The sequence below is a fragment of the Macaca nemestrina genome, chromosome 10 (assembly GCF_043159975.1).
Source record: "Macaca nemestrina isolate mMacNem1 chromosome 10, mMacNem.hap1, whole genome shotgun sequence".
Taxonomy (NCBI): Eukaryota; Metazoa; Chordata; class Mammalia; order Primates; family Cercopithecidae; genus Macaca; species Macaca nemestrina.
In genome coordinates, this window is record NC_092134.1 from 129,847,440 (window position 1) to 129,861,224 (window position 13,785).

General features: G+C 37.7%; 1 protein-coding gene across 2 annotated transcripts in view; it reads left to right on the forward strand.

Moving 5' to 3' along the window:
- Positions 1-13,785, forward strand: part of LOC105482314 (LDL receptor related protein 6) — a 152,650-nt gene that overhangs the window by 99,675 nt on the left and 39,190 nt on the right. For both annotated transcript variants that reach the window (XM_011742335.3, XM_071072190.1), the window contains exons 8-12: positions 3,860-4,076; positions 4,553-4,842; positions 6,908-7,134; positions 9,360-9,544; positions 10,177-10,503. In XM_011742335.3, coding sequence (XP_011740637.2) covers positions 3,860-4,076; positions 4,553-4,842; positions 6,908-7,134; positions 9,360-9,544; positions 10,177-10,503 — 1,246 coding nt within the window. The remainder of the gene's footprint in view (positions 1-3,859; positions 4,077-4,552; positions 4,843-6,907; positions 7,135-9,359; positions 9,545-10,176; positions 10,504-13,785) is intronic.

The window sequence follows — 13,785 nt, forward strand, 5'->3', positions numbered from 1 at the left end:
GTCTTAAGTGGGAGGATTAAGGAGATGGCAGAAATGGGTTTTCTAATAATATATCTATGGTCTTGATACTTCCTTTTTGACATAGCCTAAAAGAAATGAAAGAATCAGGTCTTTGTCGCTCCTTCTAACCTCTTAGCTAATGTTTTATATGTAAACTTGCAAATGTGGCAAGAAGAAAAAAAGTAGTTTGTTTTTATTTTTCCGTCAAAGACGTGTGTGTGTGTGTGTGTGTGTGTGTGTGTGTGTGTCTGAAATAATTTCAACTTCATATTAGAATTAAATAGTATATAGCTGGGAGGAAAGAAAGACCAAATAAAAGACATTTGTTTGAAGCTGTACTGAGCCTGATCGATCTGAGGTAAGCCTGAAGGTGACAGGTATAGAGGGGACAGTGATGTAAACTAAAAAAGGAGCCAGTTAATTTTCTTATATGCTGTATATAGTAACCAGTCTGAAGACTCTAATCCAGCACAGTGCAATATGTAGCCACTAATTACATGTGGCTCTGCAGAACTTAAAATGTGCCTAGGTTGAATTGTGATGTACTTTAATTGTAAAACACATACTAAGAAGACCTAGTATAAAGAAAAAAAAAAAACATAGATGTCATTAACAAAATTTTAATATTGATTACATGTTGAGAGAAAAGAATTTTGGATGTGTTAGATTAAATAAAGTATATTATTAAAATTCTGTCTACTGTTTTATACTGTTTTTTACTCATATTATTTCTTTTATTCTAGAAAATCTTTTTCTCTTTCTCTTTGTCAAAATTCTAATTCTTCAAGATGAATTTCAACGCCTATTATTTCCTGAAGTTTTTCGTGATTACTTACAGAGAGGGGATATTTGTGTAATTTTAGTGTAAATATCGTTTACCTCCCCAGTTAGATTGTAATACCTTAGCTGGAAGAGGCCCTGTTCAAACTTCTCAGCATTCATCATGTCTATCATGGTGATTTGCATTTACTGGATGTCTTTACTAATATTGTTTGATTTGCGGGGAAGTGAATTAGGGGTCTGGTAGAGCAGCAAAAGTGTACTCGTATGAAATTGTCAAATATTTGCTTTTTTTTGTTTACTGTTTTAGTTACTTTGTATCTAACTAGCAAAAGTAAACAATAAAAATGGGAGTAGGAAATGGGAGGCTGTAGCTGTGTAGTTTCCTACTGGTTTCAGGATAGATAAAGGTCTCTTGGTTTTTGTCTCCAGTTTAACAGTGAGTGGTTGTTTTGGTCTTTTATTTTCATGTATTCTTTTATATTTACGTATTTTTATTTTGAAGCACTACATTAAATAATTAAATACAATCATGTAGCTGTTTACATTTAGGAACTAAAGCATTTTAATAAAATGATTTTAAAGGGCAGGAACCAGTGTTTGCCAGGTAGTGCACCTAATACTGTGCTATATATTTAGCATTATTTTATTTGATCCTTAATTAATTCAGTGATGGCAGTGGCGCTGTCCCTTTTTTTTTTTTTTTGAGACAGAGTCTCGCTCTGTTGCCAGGTTGGAGTACAGTGGCACGATCTCTGCTCACTGCAGCCTCAGCCTCCTGGGTTCAAGCGATTCTCCTGCCTCAGCCTACCTAGTGGCTGGGACTACAGGTGTGCGCCACCACGCCCAGCTAATTTTTTGTATTTTAGTAGAGACAGGGTTTCACCATGTTGGCCAGGATGGTCTCCATCTCTTGACCTCGTGGTCCGCCCATCTCAGCCTCCCAAAGTGCTGGGATTACAGACATGAGCCACCGTGCCTAGCCCGCTGTCCCTATTTTATTTGCGAGAACTTGCTTAAGGGTACCCACTGAGTGATAAAGCTTATATTTGAATCTGTTTCTGCCACAGTATTACTTGCTGATCATGAGAAATTTTTTAGAGAATAGAAGAATGAAGGGAAACTGGTAAATAGACACAGAATTATGTTTACTAAAAAGGTCTTGGAATTGTGGTATTTATTATTTTTCTCACAATGATTTTTAATTTAATTCTTACCTATTTTCTTTCTTTTTTAAAATTTTTTTCCTAGGCTGGAGTTACTTAGGCTGGAGTGCAGTGGCTTGATTATAGCTCACCGCAGCCTCAAACTCCTGGGTTCAAGCGATCTGCCTGCCTCAGCCTCCTGAGTAGCTAGGACTACAGGCTTATCCCACCATACCTGACTAATTTTTTGGTATTTTTTGTAGAGACAGGGCCTTGCCATTTTGTCCAGGCTGGTCTTGAACTCCTGGGCTTCAGTGATCCTCCTGCCTTGGCCTTCCAAAGTGCTGGAATTATAGGCATGAGCCACCATACCCAGTTCCATTTTCCTAATTCATACTTAATCATCCATCTTTTGTTTAAGCTATTTATCAAAATAAACAAAAATGTTGTACAGTGATATAGCTGAAACAGAAAAGATTTTGTTAGTTGATCCTGTAATAGTTTTGAAGTAGAAATATAAGTGTTATTCTTTAAAAGTTTAATATTGGACATCTAGTTTATGCTTTTACACCAGCAAATTTTAATAGGAAGGCCAACATTTGAATGTAAAGATCAGCAAAATTAGTGTAATTTATTACATGTAAGATAATGCAAAATAAGATAGAACTAAATCTAAGAATAAAACCAAGTCAGGCATATTTTAACATACCACAAACTTGGAAGAAAGTTATATTTTAGTGTTGTATAATACGGAATATTTATCACTCTGTGTTGGGTGCTCCCTGATAGACTGATTGAACTGTCCCTAATGCAGAACATAGGTTCACTGTTAAGTATATGACATTTTAGATGAGGTAGCAGTACAGTTAAGTATATGACATTTTAGATGAGGTAGCAGTACATGTTCCTGGAAATGCAGTTGGAAATGCTGCAGTAGAAACTGAGAAGATCTTGTTCTGTTCTGAAAGATGGAGCAAGCCTTCCAGAGTCCCATTGTTCAAGTCCCTACCTGAGACCATTTCTGCCACTTAAAGGGGCCTGTGTGCTGGGCAAATTAGCCTTTAGAAATGTTATTTCATACTAAAAACATGTACGTGTGAACAATATCTGCTTCTACCCTGCAAAAAAGTATCAGATATAATCTTACATGCAAATATTAGTTATATTATGTCAATAAAGGTATCCCAAGTTAAGTCAACACTGAGTAGTGCATGGTGAATGCACTGTGAATGCAATATGAATGCCAGAGTGAATTTAATAATGTTACTATTAGGTAGTTGGAAAGAGAAGTTACATCCTAGTTTCTTGAAACTTAGATGCAGAGAGGGTGTCATATAATCCAGATAGACTTTTGTGATTATAATCTCAGGAATGAGAGATAATTATTGAGATCCGTTTTATCTGTTGGTTGTTGTTACTGACAATAACAACAAAATAAAAAGCACGCTAAGTGGAAAGAGTCCTGAAAAAGACATCAACTGTGTTTACAAGCTCTGTGACCTTACATGAATCTCAGTTTCCATAGGCAAAGCTCTCAGGATAAAATAAAATATGTTATAAAACAAAACATAAGATAAAACAATGTATGTGAAGGTACATTATAATTTGCAAATAAATGTGCAAACTTAAGGTGATGATACTGTATTTTAAATTTTGCCACAGTCATTTAATAGAGGAGTTGCATAATCTAAAGTTGACAGAATTTTTAGAAGGACGAATAATATGAGATTGGGGGGAAAAGTGGTCAAATAGAGGCTTATATGGAATATTTGAAATCATTCTTAAGAAATCATCACGTAATTTTGAGAAATCATTGTAATAGGAATACCAAGATGACTCTTGGATTTTTATACAACAGGCAGTTGGATTTGTTATTTTTGCATGAAGAATAAATACATGGTTCATCCTCTTCTCTTTTGAATTTAAACCTGAAGGTTATGAATACTGATGGCACTGGGAGACGAGTACTAGTGGAAGACAAAATTCCTCACATATTTGGATTTACTTTGTTGGGTGACTACGTTTACTGGACTGACTGGCAGAGGCGTAGCATTGAAAGAGTACATAAACGAAGTGCAGAGAGGGAAGTGATCATAGATCAGCTGCCTGACCTCATGGGCCTAAAGGCCACAAATGTTCATCGAGTGATTGGTAAGTAACTCCAAAGCTTTCTTAGAAACGGAAACCAGGAATGAAAAAAGATGGAGGTAGTCAGCAGTGTAAATTATTGATGTTTTGAGGCAATTTAGAAATCTTCTTTACCCCCTTCTTTTTATACTAAGAAGGGACCTTTTAAACGTTGACTTTACTACTCTAGCTACCCAGGTTTGAATTGAAGGACTGAATACATATGCACAGGCACACCTTCATCCAAAGAATTCAGTCTGATAGTATGAATAACATACCTTATTTTAAAGCTTCCTATGGATATTAAAGGAAAATACTTCACCATGCTTTTACTCCCTATTAATCTGCATATTATTTGTTTGTGATATTAGAATTGAAACTTGAGATTGGGAGCAGATAGGCATTTGTGAACCAAAGGCTTAAGTAATTTAAAAGTGAAAATATGTTGAATGTGTCAATGTGTGTGTTCTTCTGTGCCCCTTTTATAATTAATCTTTTAGGTTCCAACCCCTGCGCTGAGGAAAACGGGGGATGCAGCCATCTCTGCCTTTACAGACCTCAGGGCCTTCGCTGTGCTTGCCCTATTGGCTTTGAACTCATCAATGACATGAAGACCTGCATTGTCCCAGAGGCTTTCCTTTTGTTTTCACGGAGAGCAGACATCAGACGAATTTCTTTGGAAACAAACAATAATAATGTGGCTATTCCACTCACTGGTGTCAAAGAAGCTTCTGCTTTGGATTTTGATGTGACAGACAACCGAATTTATTGGACTGATATATCACTCAAGGTTAGCAAAAGAGTTGGAATATTAAAGCTAGGGACTAAAAGGGAGAACTTCTAGAATTTCTGAATCTTCATGCTGTGACGCACCTCCCTCATTGCTTGACAGGCAGAGTTCAAGAAAAACCCTCAAGTTTTTTTTTTGTTTTGAAACGGGAGCCTCGCTCTGTCACCCAAGCTGGAGTGCAGTGGTGCGATCTCAGCTCACTGCAACCCCTGCCTCCCAGGTTCAAGCGATTCTCCTGCTTCAGCCTCCCAAGCAGCTAGGACTACAGGTGTGTGCCATGACGCCCAGCTAATTTTTGTATTTTTAGTAGAGATGGGGTTTCACCATGTTGGCCAGGCTGCTCGAACTCTTGACCTCGTGATTCGCCCGCTTCCTCCTCCCAAAGTGCTGGGATTACAGGTGTGAGCCACCGTGCCCGGCCAAAACCCTTAAGTTTTTAAGTGAAGGGAAAGGCCCGTTCAGTATTTTATTTAGATGCTTTTTAATATAAGATACTTTGCCAGAGTGTTTTAACTCTCCTAGCCGTAGTCTTCCTCTACTTTCTTCCATTTGAAAATGATGAATGACATTTTCTGCAATTAGCTGAGTAAGGAAATGTGTGCTTCACATAAAATGGCTATTGATTTACTTTAAACAAAAATTCTTGATTTACTTTAAACAAAATTTTAGGGTCTGACTGAGGCGGAAAAGGCCGACAATGAGTTACTCTTTATTTTCTTCTTCCTAGAATAGTTACCGAAAAGAATACCAGGATAGCCAGAGAGAGGAAGCTCCAGACCTATAAATCTGAAGAATAATCTTTTCTTCTTCCAGATTGTTTTGGGCTTGTTTCAGATAACTCATGTAAACTTTTTTGTAATGTGCGAAAACATGGGGTGTTGGAGTCAGAGTTGGATTCTAATGGTGTTCAGTTAAATTTATTAAGTGAATAAATGAAATAAATATTGGTTTGCATTGGGTGATCTTCTAAATTTCCTCATCTTGAAAATGGGGGGTGGCCGGATGTGGTGACTCATGCATGTAATCCCAGCACTTTGAGAGGCTGAGGCATATGGATCACCTGAGGTCACGAGTTTGAGATCAGCCTGGCCAACATGACAAAACCCTGTCTCTACTAAAAATACAAAAATTAGCTGGGTGTGGTGGTGCACACCTGTTATCCCAGCTACTCGGGAAACCGAGGCACAAGAATCACTTGAACCTGGGAGGCAGAGGTTGCAGTGAGCCGAGATCATGCCACTGCGCTCCAGCCTGGGTGACAGAATGAGACTAATTCTCAAAAAAAAAAAATAAATAAAATAGAGGTAATGCCATACTTGCAGGACTGTTGTATTAAATGAGAAAATCTGTGGACAAAACGTACTTAGGATAATACTTAATAAGATGTAGTATCTATTAGTTTGAATTATGATTTTTAAAACTTTTATGGGGCTCAAAGTTATAATGGTAGTATAATGGTTACATTCATTTATATGGTAGGCATGATGACTTGCCATAATCTTAAGCACCTTTTGAAAATTGACTACTTGTTCTGTGAAATCCAGTCTCTACTAAAAATACAAAAAAATTAGCTGGGCGCCTGTAGTCCCAGCTACACTGGAGGCTGAGGCAGGAGAATGGCGTGAACCTGGGTGGCGGAGCTTGCAGTGAGTGGAGATTGCGCCACTGCACTCCAGCCTGGGCGACAGAGCGAGACTCTGTCTCAAAAAAAAAAAAAGAAAATTGACTGCTTGTTAAGATCTGTAGCATTGCGGTCACAGCTTTTCCACTTGATTACCGATAAATTTTAAAAGTAAAGTCATTCTGCTGTTAGTAGAATAAGTTTTTGGTTCTTTAGAGTTTTAACATTTCCCCACTGAGTTGGCAGTAAAACTTGAAGTTGCATTTATTAGAGATTCACATCAAATTTTTCTGCACTTGCAAGTTATGTGAATTTTATTAGGAAATAGTATGCCTCTTGTCACTTCTGGATCCTCTTGCCCCTGACAAAAACCAAACCAAACCTTCTTTCTGGATTGGGTTTTGACTTATGCCATATGACTTAGTTGTTGATGTTATTTTACAGACCATCAGCAGAGCCTTTATGAATGGCAGTGCACTGGAACATGTGGTAGAATTCGGCTTAGATTATCCAGAAGGCATGGCAGTAGACTGGCTTGGGAAGAACTTGTACTGGGCAGACACAGGAACGAATCGAATCGAGGTGTCAAAGTTGGATGGGCAGCATCGACAAGTTTTGGTGTGGAAAGACCTAGATAGTCCCAGAGCTCTGGCGTTGGACCCTGCCGAAGGGTAAACAGCTTTACATGTGCATTCTTTGCAACTGCAGTGTACATTTTGGGGAACATGGCATAGTTATAGATGATATTCTTAATGTTTTAAATAATACTTCTTAGGAATCTAAGAACTAAATGATAGATGAGCTTTTTAAAACACTATTGATATTTTGCTGATTTGAATAAATAATTATTAGCTAATTTTACTTTTGTCATAATTAGGTGAGGAAAGAGGGAAATGGATAATCAAATGTTACTGATGAGTATATTGATATGTTAAATATATATACCAACAGGTATTATGCATCTATAGTTGCTTGCACTCCTTTCCGGTTATACTAGATTTCAAGCCTATTGAAGTAAACCCACTGAAACAATGTTGTGAGCTAAGAAAAAACTACGTTTAAAAAGCTTTATTTTGGAGTATTTATTAATTCAAAATGGATAGTTTGGTTTGATCATTATTATAAACTGGCAGTGGCGTTGTTATTACAAGATAGACTAAACTGTTTACAACATGACGTTTTTCAAGGGCAGGTGTTCCCTTTTACAAGAGTCAGCACACTTTTTAAAGCCAGCAGCTAAGAAATCTGAAATTTGAAGAAAAATTCCACTTATAAAAGAAGTCAACAGGCTGGGCGTGGTGGCTCATGCTTGTAATCCCAGCACTTTGGGAGGCCGAGGCATGGGCGGATCACAAGGTCAGGAGTTTGAGACCAGCCTGGCCAACATGGTGAAACCCCGTAACTACTAAAAATAAAAAAAAAGTAGCCAGGCATGGTGGCATGTGTCTGTAGTCCCAGCTACTCAGGAGGCTGAAGCAGGAGAATTGTTTGAATTCGGGAGGTGGAGGTTGCAGTGAGCTGAGATCATGCCACTGCACTCCAGCCTGGGTGACAGAGCAAGACTCTGTCTTGGGAAAAAAAAAAAAAAAGAAATAGTAGTAAACAATGTGAACATATAAATATGTTTACTATATTTGCTACTTAAAATAGTTTCACTGAAATGACATTGATTCCATGATTAGTAATTCATCTAGTCAGCACTGACATACTGTGGTGATCTTTGCTCTAAACATTAGCTGCCCAACGGATAAATTTAATAGTTGAGACTAAAGACTCTGGTATTGGTTGCTGCTGGCAAGTATGAAATTTATCTCTCAGTTGTTTCTCTTTGGCTTTTATGGTGTGCACATGCCTGTCAATTGACAAATGCATATAAAGGCAGGACACCTTCAGTTTTCAGAAAAGCATGTTCATGCTTTGCTACCAAGTTAGCTATCAGCTGACAGGCTGATGAGTGAATATCTGTCCTCAAGTATTTCGTGAGAGCTGGCATGTGAAGTGCTTTTTCAGTTCCAATATTCAAGAGTCTCAAAAACTAGCACCTCACTAGTTGACTTGAAAAGGGCATTTGGCCAAGGATTAGGTTCTAGTTCCAGCTCTGTCGTGTAACTGGCTTGAAGACATTAGATAAATTGTTCACATTTCTTGTAGTGTTTTGGCCTGTTCATCTATAAAAAGCCTATACTGTAGAATTACTGTAAGATTAAAGTGCAGAACTCAAAAATGGAAAATAACAGCAAAATAATTATTCTAAAATTTCACGGATTGTTGTAGTAGTGTAGTGTTCATTGCCCAGTGGACACATCGAGGGGTGATGTGTTGTTCTTACCATATAGTATGCTCCCTTGGACTATATGACCAAATACATTTTCAAGCTTTGCTTTTGACTTCAGTTAAAGGGTTAGTATTTATAATTGTCTTTCATGTACTTCTGCAACTTATTTTGAGGAAAAGTTGATTACACAAGTCAAAAAGTAAGTTCAGCATATTAAAAACTCAAATTAGTTAATATTCAAAAATATATAAAAAATTTTACTCAGAAGTGAACCAGATTCTGAGACCAGAGCTTTAAACCTTTGCTGTTTTCTTGAATATTAGTTTTATAAATGCCAGTACTGCAATAAACTATTGGTTTATTTCCAATTCCTAGGTTTGGATGGAACAAATTCATTGGAAAGACTAAAGAAAGCTGACTCACTTCCTTTTTGGGATACGGAAAAAAATATTTAGTTTAGGGTGCCAAAATAATTGAAAGCATTGTAGCCATGATTTTGTTTTACCCATTTCCTTGTTTTTGCTATATGTTTTCTTTAAATTTATTTAGTTACTTTGCATGAATATGACCCCCAGATAATTTAAAAAATGAAATGTTAAATATTTATTATTTTGAATTTAGATTTATGTATTGGACTGAATGGGGTGGAAAACCTAAGATAGACAGAGCTGCGATGGATGGAAGTGAACGCACTACCTTAGTTCCAAATGTGGGGCGGGCAAATGGCCTGACTATTGATTATGCTAAAAGGAGGCTTTACTGGACAGACCTGGACACCAACTTAATAGAATCTTCAAATATGCTTGGTAAGCTTTACTACTTTTTACTCAGACAGACAGTATATTCTTTCCATGCAAAAATCAGTGGCTGCTATTTATCATTGGTTAGATACTTTTAATACAACTTCATATGAATGTGTCCACTCTTCTTCTATTCTGGAATTATATCCTATTTGTTATTATTAATAGTGATCCAGGTACTTGGATTCATCTCTTTATTATTTGAAAGTTTCATTATTATTGGACTTGTAATGAAATTTATAACTCCCTAGATACTCCTGAAATGACTTTTGTACCAGTAAAATATATATATTTCCATCTTTTCCTTTTATAGTTCAAGAAGAAAAAATGAACTGTAGACCCTTATATAGAGGAAAGAAAACCACATTTAAAGTAGACCATTTGCAAGAATTTTAGGAAACTGAGTGATTCGTAGCAGGAATATAAGTTTGAAGCATGGGGTCAGAAGATAGATTGATTCAGAGTACTGGTCTGCTTTTAGAATTGCTTTTAAATGAATTTTTCTATTTTAAATTGCTTACAATGTAATGTTTTATATGTTAGGGCTTTTTTTTTTTTCTTTTTGCCAACAAGACACTTGTATTCTCACATATTTTATCACTCTGCTTCTCCCCTGTCTACTGCCTTTCTGAAAATAGGACTCAACCGTGAAGTTATAGCAGATGACTTGCCTCATCCTTTTGGCTTAACTCAGTACCAAGATTATATCTACTGGACGGACTGGAGCCGACGCAGCATTGAGCGTGCCAACAAAACCAGTGGCCAAAACCGCACCATCATTCAGGGCCATTTGGATTATGTGATGGACATCCTCGTCTTTCACTCATCTCGACAGTCAGGGTGGAATGAATGTGCTTCCAGCAATGGGCACTGCTCCCACCTCTGCTTGGCTGTGCCAGTTGGGGGTTTTGTTTGTGGATGCCCTGCCCACTACTCTCTTAATGCTGACAACAGGACTTGTAGTGGTAAGCTGCATGTCCCTCCAAAGCAAGCTAGAGTGAGAGAAAGCAGCATTTTCAAAGTACTTTAGCATGTGTTTTTTCTGAAGTAAAATATTGTGGGAATCCAGAGGGGATCATTTGTTTGGTTAAAGGGTAGGGGAATGCAAGTTTTTGTTACTTACTACTTGTTTGATGATAGCAATTTGATGTTATAGAAAAATTAAGTCTTATGCTGGTGCATTGTCTTATGTCCGTAACCCAACACTTTGGGAAGCTGAGGTGGGAGGAATGCTTCAGCCCAGGAGTTCGAGACCAGCCTAGGCAATATAGCGAGACCTTGTCTTTACAAAAAATAAAAACAGTAGCCAGAGTAATGGTGTGCACCTGTAGTCCCACCTACTCAGGAGGGTGAAGTAGGAGGATTACTTGGCCCCAGGAGATTGAGGCTGTAGTGAGCCGTGATGGCACCACTGCACTCCAGCCTGGGTGACACAGAGAGATTCTTTCTTTTAAAAGAAGGAAAAATTAAGTCTTTCACCCTTGGACGTTAAATATTAAGTGTAAAATTTGCATGGTTTCATGCATCGTGTTTATTGTAAAGGAGTAAAACAGAATCCCAAAACACAACTTACTTGTCCTTTGAAGTGCATAGAGTAGGACATTCTTGAAAAATTTAAATGTGTAATAGGCCATACAGAAAATGCATATGAGAACATGTAACGCAGTATAAAGTAATAGTTGATAAGAAACTAAAGAGAAAATGCAATGAACATAGTAGGCAGCTGCAATTTAACTGAAGCTGATGTTTCCAGATCTTTTCATTCAGTCCTGAATCTAGATTTTTTTTGTGTGTGACTCCCTCATCTCCTGATTTTTAAATACCGGCAAGTACACACACAACACTAACAAAAAAGTGTGTAACAAAACATTGTTGGCTAGGGGAAACCTGGCTTATAACCTAAATAGATATGAAGGCCCATTTCTTGGTGGATAGACAAGAACAAATTGGTAGATACGATTAAGAAATAAGTAGATTAGATCAGAAAGAATAGATTATGGGAGAGGTAGAGTTTGGGTCAATATGGTGGAAAGTAACAAACTGCTAAGGATGTTAGAGATAATTAACTATTGACCTGACACATTCTCTCAAGTACAAAAGAAAGTCATAATTCCCATAGGAAAAATTTGTTCTATTCTGATGCCAACTTCAGTTGTGAAAGAGAAAGAACACAAGCATATGGTGGAATGATTAAGAGATTGTACTTTGGAATCTCTGCTACACATTAGCCTTTTTGCTTTACACAAGTAATACATTTTTTAAGCCTTAATTTTTTCTCATTTGTAAAGTTGGAATAATAATAATAATTGCTGTATAGGGTTGTTATGAAGATAGAAGATAATATATGGTCTGATTTCTGGGGAGAAGAACCAGTACCAGGGAAGTCAGTGAGACCAGTGTGGTAATGCAAGTAGACCTGGACAGTGGTGGTGGCAGCAGCATGTGTGTTGAAGACAGGTTGATAGATTCAAGATATATTTCGAAGCTGGAACAAGCAGAAGTTATTAATGAGTTCTGTGTGGGAAAGAAAGGGAGGAAGCAAGGATGACCTCTAGATTATGTGTCATAGTTGATGGACTATCATCAGAGAAGAGACATGAGGTTGGAGATACAAATTTTGGAAATACCAGGATGTATTTAAAATGAATGAGGTTACCTAAAGAGAATGTATAGTTCAAGAGCCAGCAACTTTCTCTCATAGGCTTTGTGGGTGTTTAGGCCGTGTCACACCTGCTGAACTCTGCCCAGCTCTCGCCATGGTAGCGTGACAGCAGCCTCAGGCAATACATTTTAAAAATGGAAGTGGCTGAATTCCAGTAAAACTTTATTATAGAAACAGGCAGCAGGCCAGATTTAACTTGTGGGCCATAATCCCCATCAGTGGGCTGACTCTGATGGAGAGAAAAGAAGGCACTTGGTAAACTCTGCAACTCTGGTTGAGGAGGAGAAGTTCGCAGAGCACACAGCAGTAGCAATCAGAGAGGTAAGAGAAAAAGGAGGACAGAATAGAGGCACGGAAGACAGAGATAAGGTTGTTTGAAAAATGAACTCTGTTGAATGAGTAAGGGGAGGTCTAAAATAGCATACATTGGATTTTTGGGTAAGGTGGTTATTAACCCTGAAGAGAGTAATTTCAGGGAAGTAATGGGGAAACGCAGAATGCAGTACATTAAAATGTGAATGGAAAAAAGGAAAGGACAGTAACATATATAGACATGTCTTTTGAGAAGTCTGGCTTCTCATTTCACACAGAATAAAAACCTAGTTCTTACAATGGCCTGCTGGGTCCTACATGACCTATACCCAACATTTCATAACCCCTTCTTCCCTCTCACGCCCCACCACTCAGTTTTCTTCTCTAACCTCAGCTTTTACTCTTGTCTCCCTTGCTTTCTTCATGACAGCCACACTGGCCTCATTGCTGGTTTCAGATAGGCTGGGTACCCCCACCTCATGACTGTTGAACTGCTTGTTTCCTCTGCTTGGAGTGTTGTTCTTGCATTTTTTCCTTCATAGTGACACCTGGTCTATGCTATTTAAAATTAAAATTATGCTGCTATTCTATCCAGCATGCCAGTGCCCCTTATCTGTACTTTTTCTTTTTCCCATAGCACTTTCACCCCTTTATGTATTATGTCATTTATACGCTCTACTATTTATATAACTTCCTTCTTTGTTATATTTATTGCTTATTGTCTGTCTGTTGGAATATAAACTCCATGAAGCAGCAATTTTTTTTTCTGTTTTCGTCATTGACATACCTTACGTGCCTTAGAATAACGCTTAGTCTGTGGTAGACACTCAAGAAATTATTGTTAAATAAATGAATGAAGAAGCAAGGCAAGGCCTGGAAAAACACATACACTGTTTTACCCAACAGCTTCATGACCTTGGGAAAATCATTTAACTCTTTTTTTTTTTTTAGCAGTCCAGAAGTCTTTTATTTTTTTAACACCTATTATGCCATGAATTCATAGGGAATAGGTTCCAGCAGCTGAGGCTCCTTCCCATTGGTTCTCACAAAATATGCTTCTCTGGGTGGAGCAGGCTGGCGCTTCAGCCGAACCCAGGTACCTTTCTCTTTGTCTTCTTTCTTTTTCTGATCACTTTCCATTTTCTGATAGCTTCCTTTCAGGGATATCTCTTATCTCTTCCTTTCAGGAAGCTATTACGGGTCTTAGAGTGCTTAACGTGCTCAATATGCACGTTAATTCTCTTGGCAAGAATCTTACCCTTAACTTGTTTGT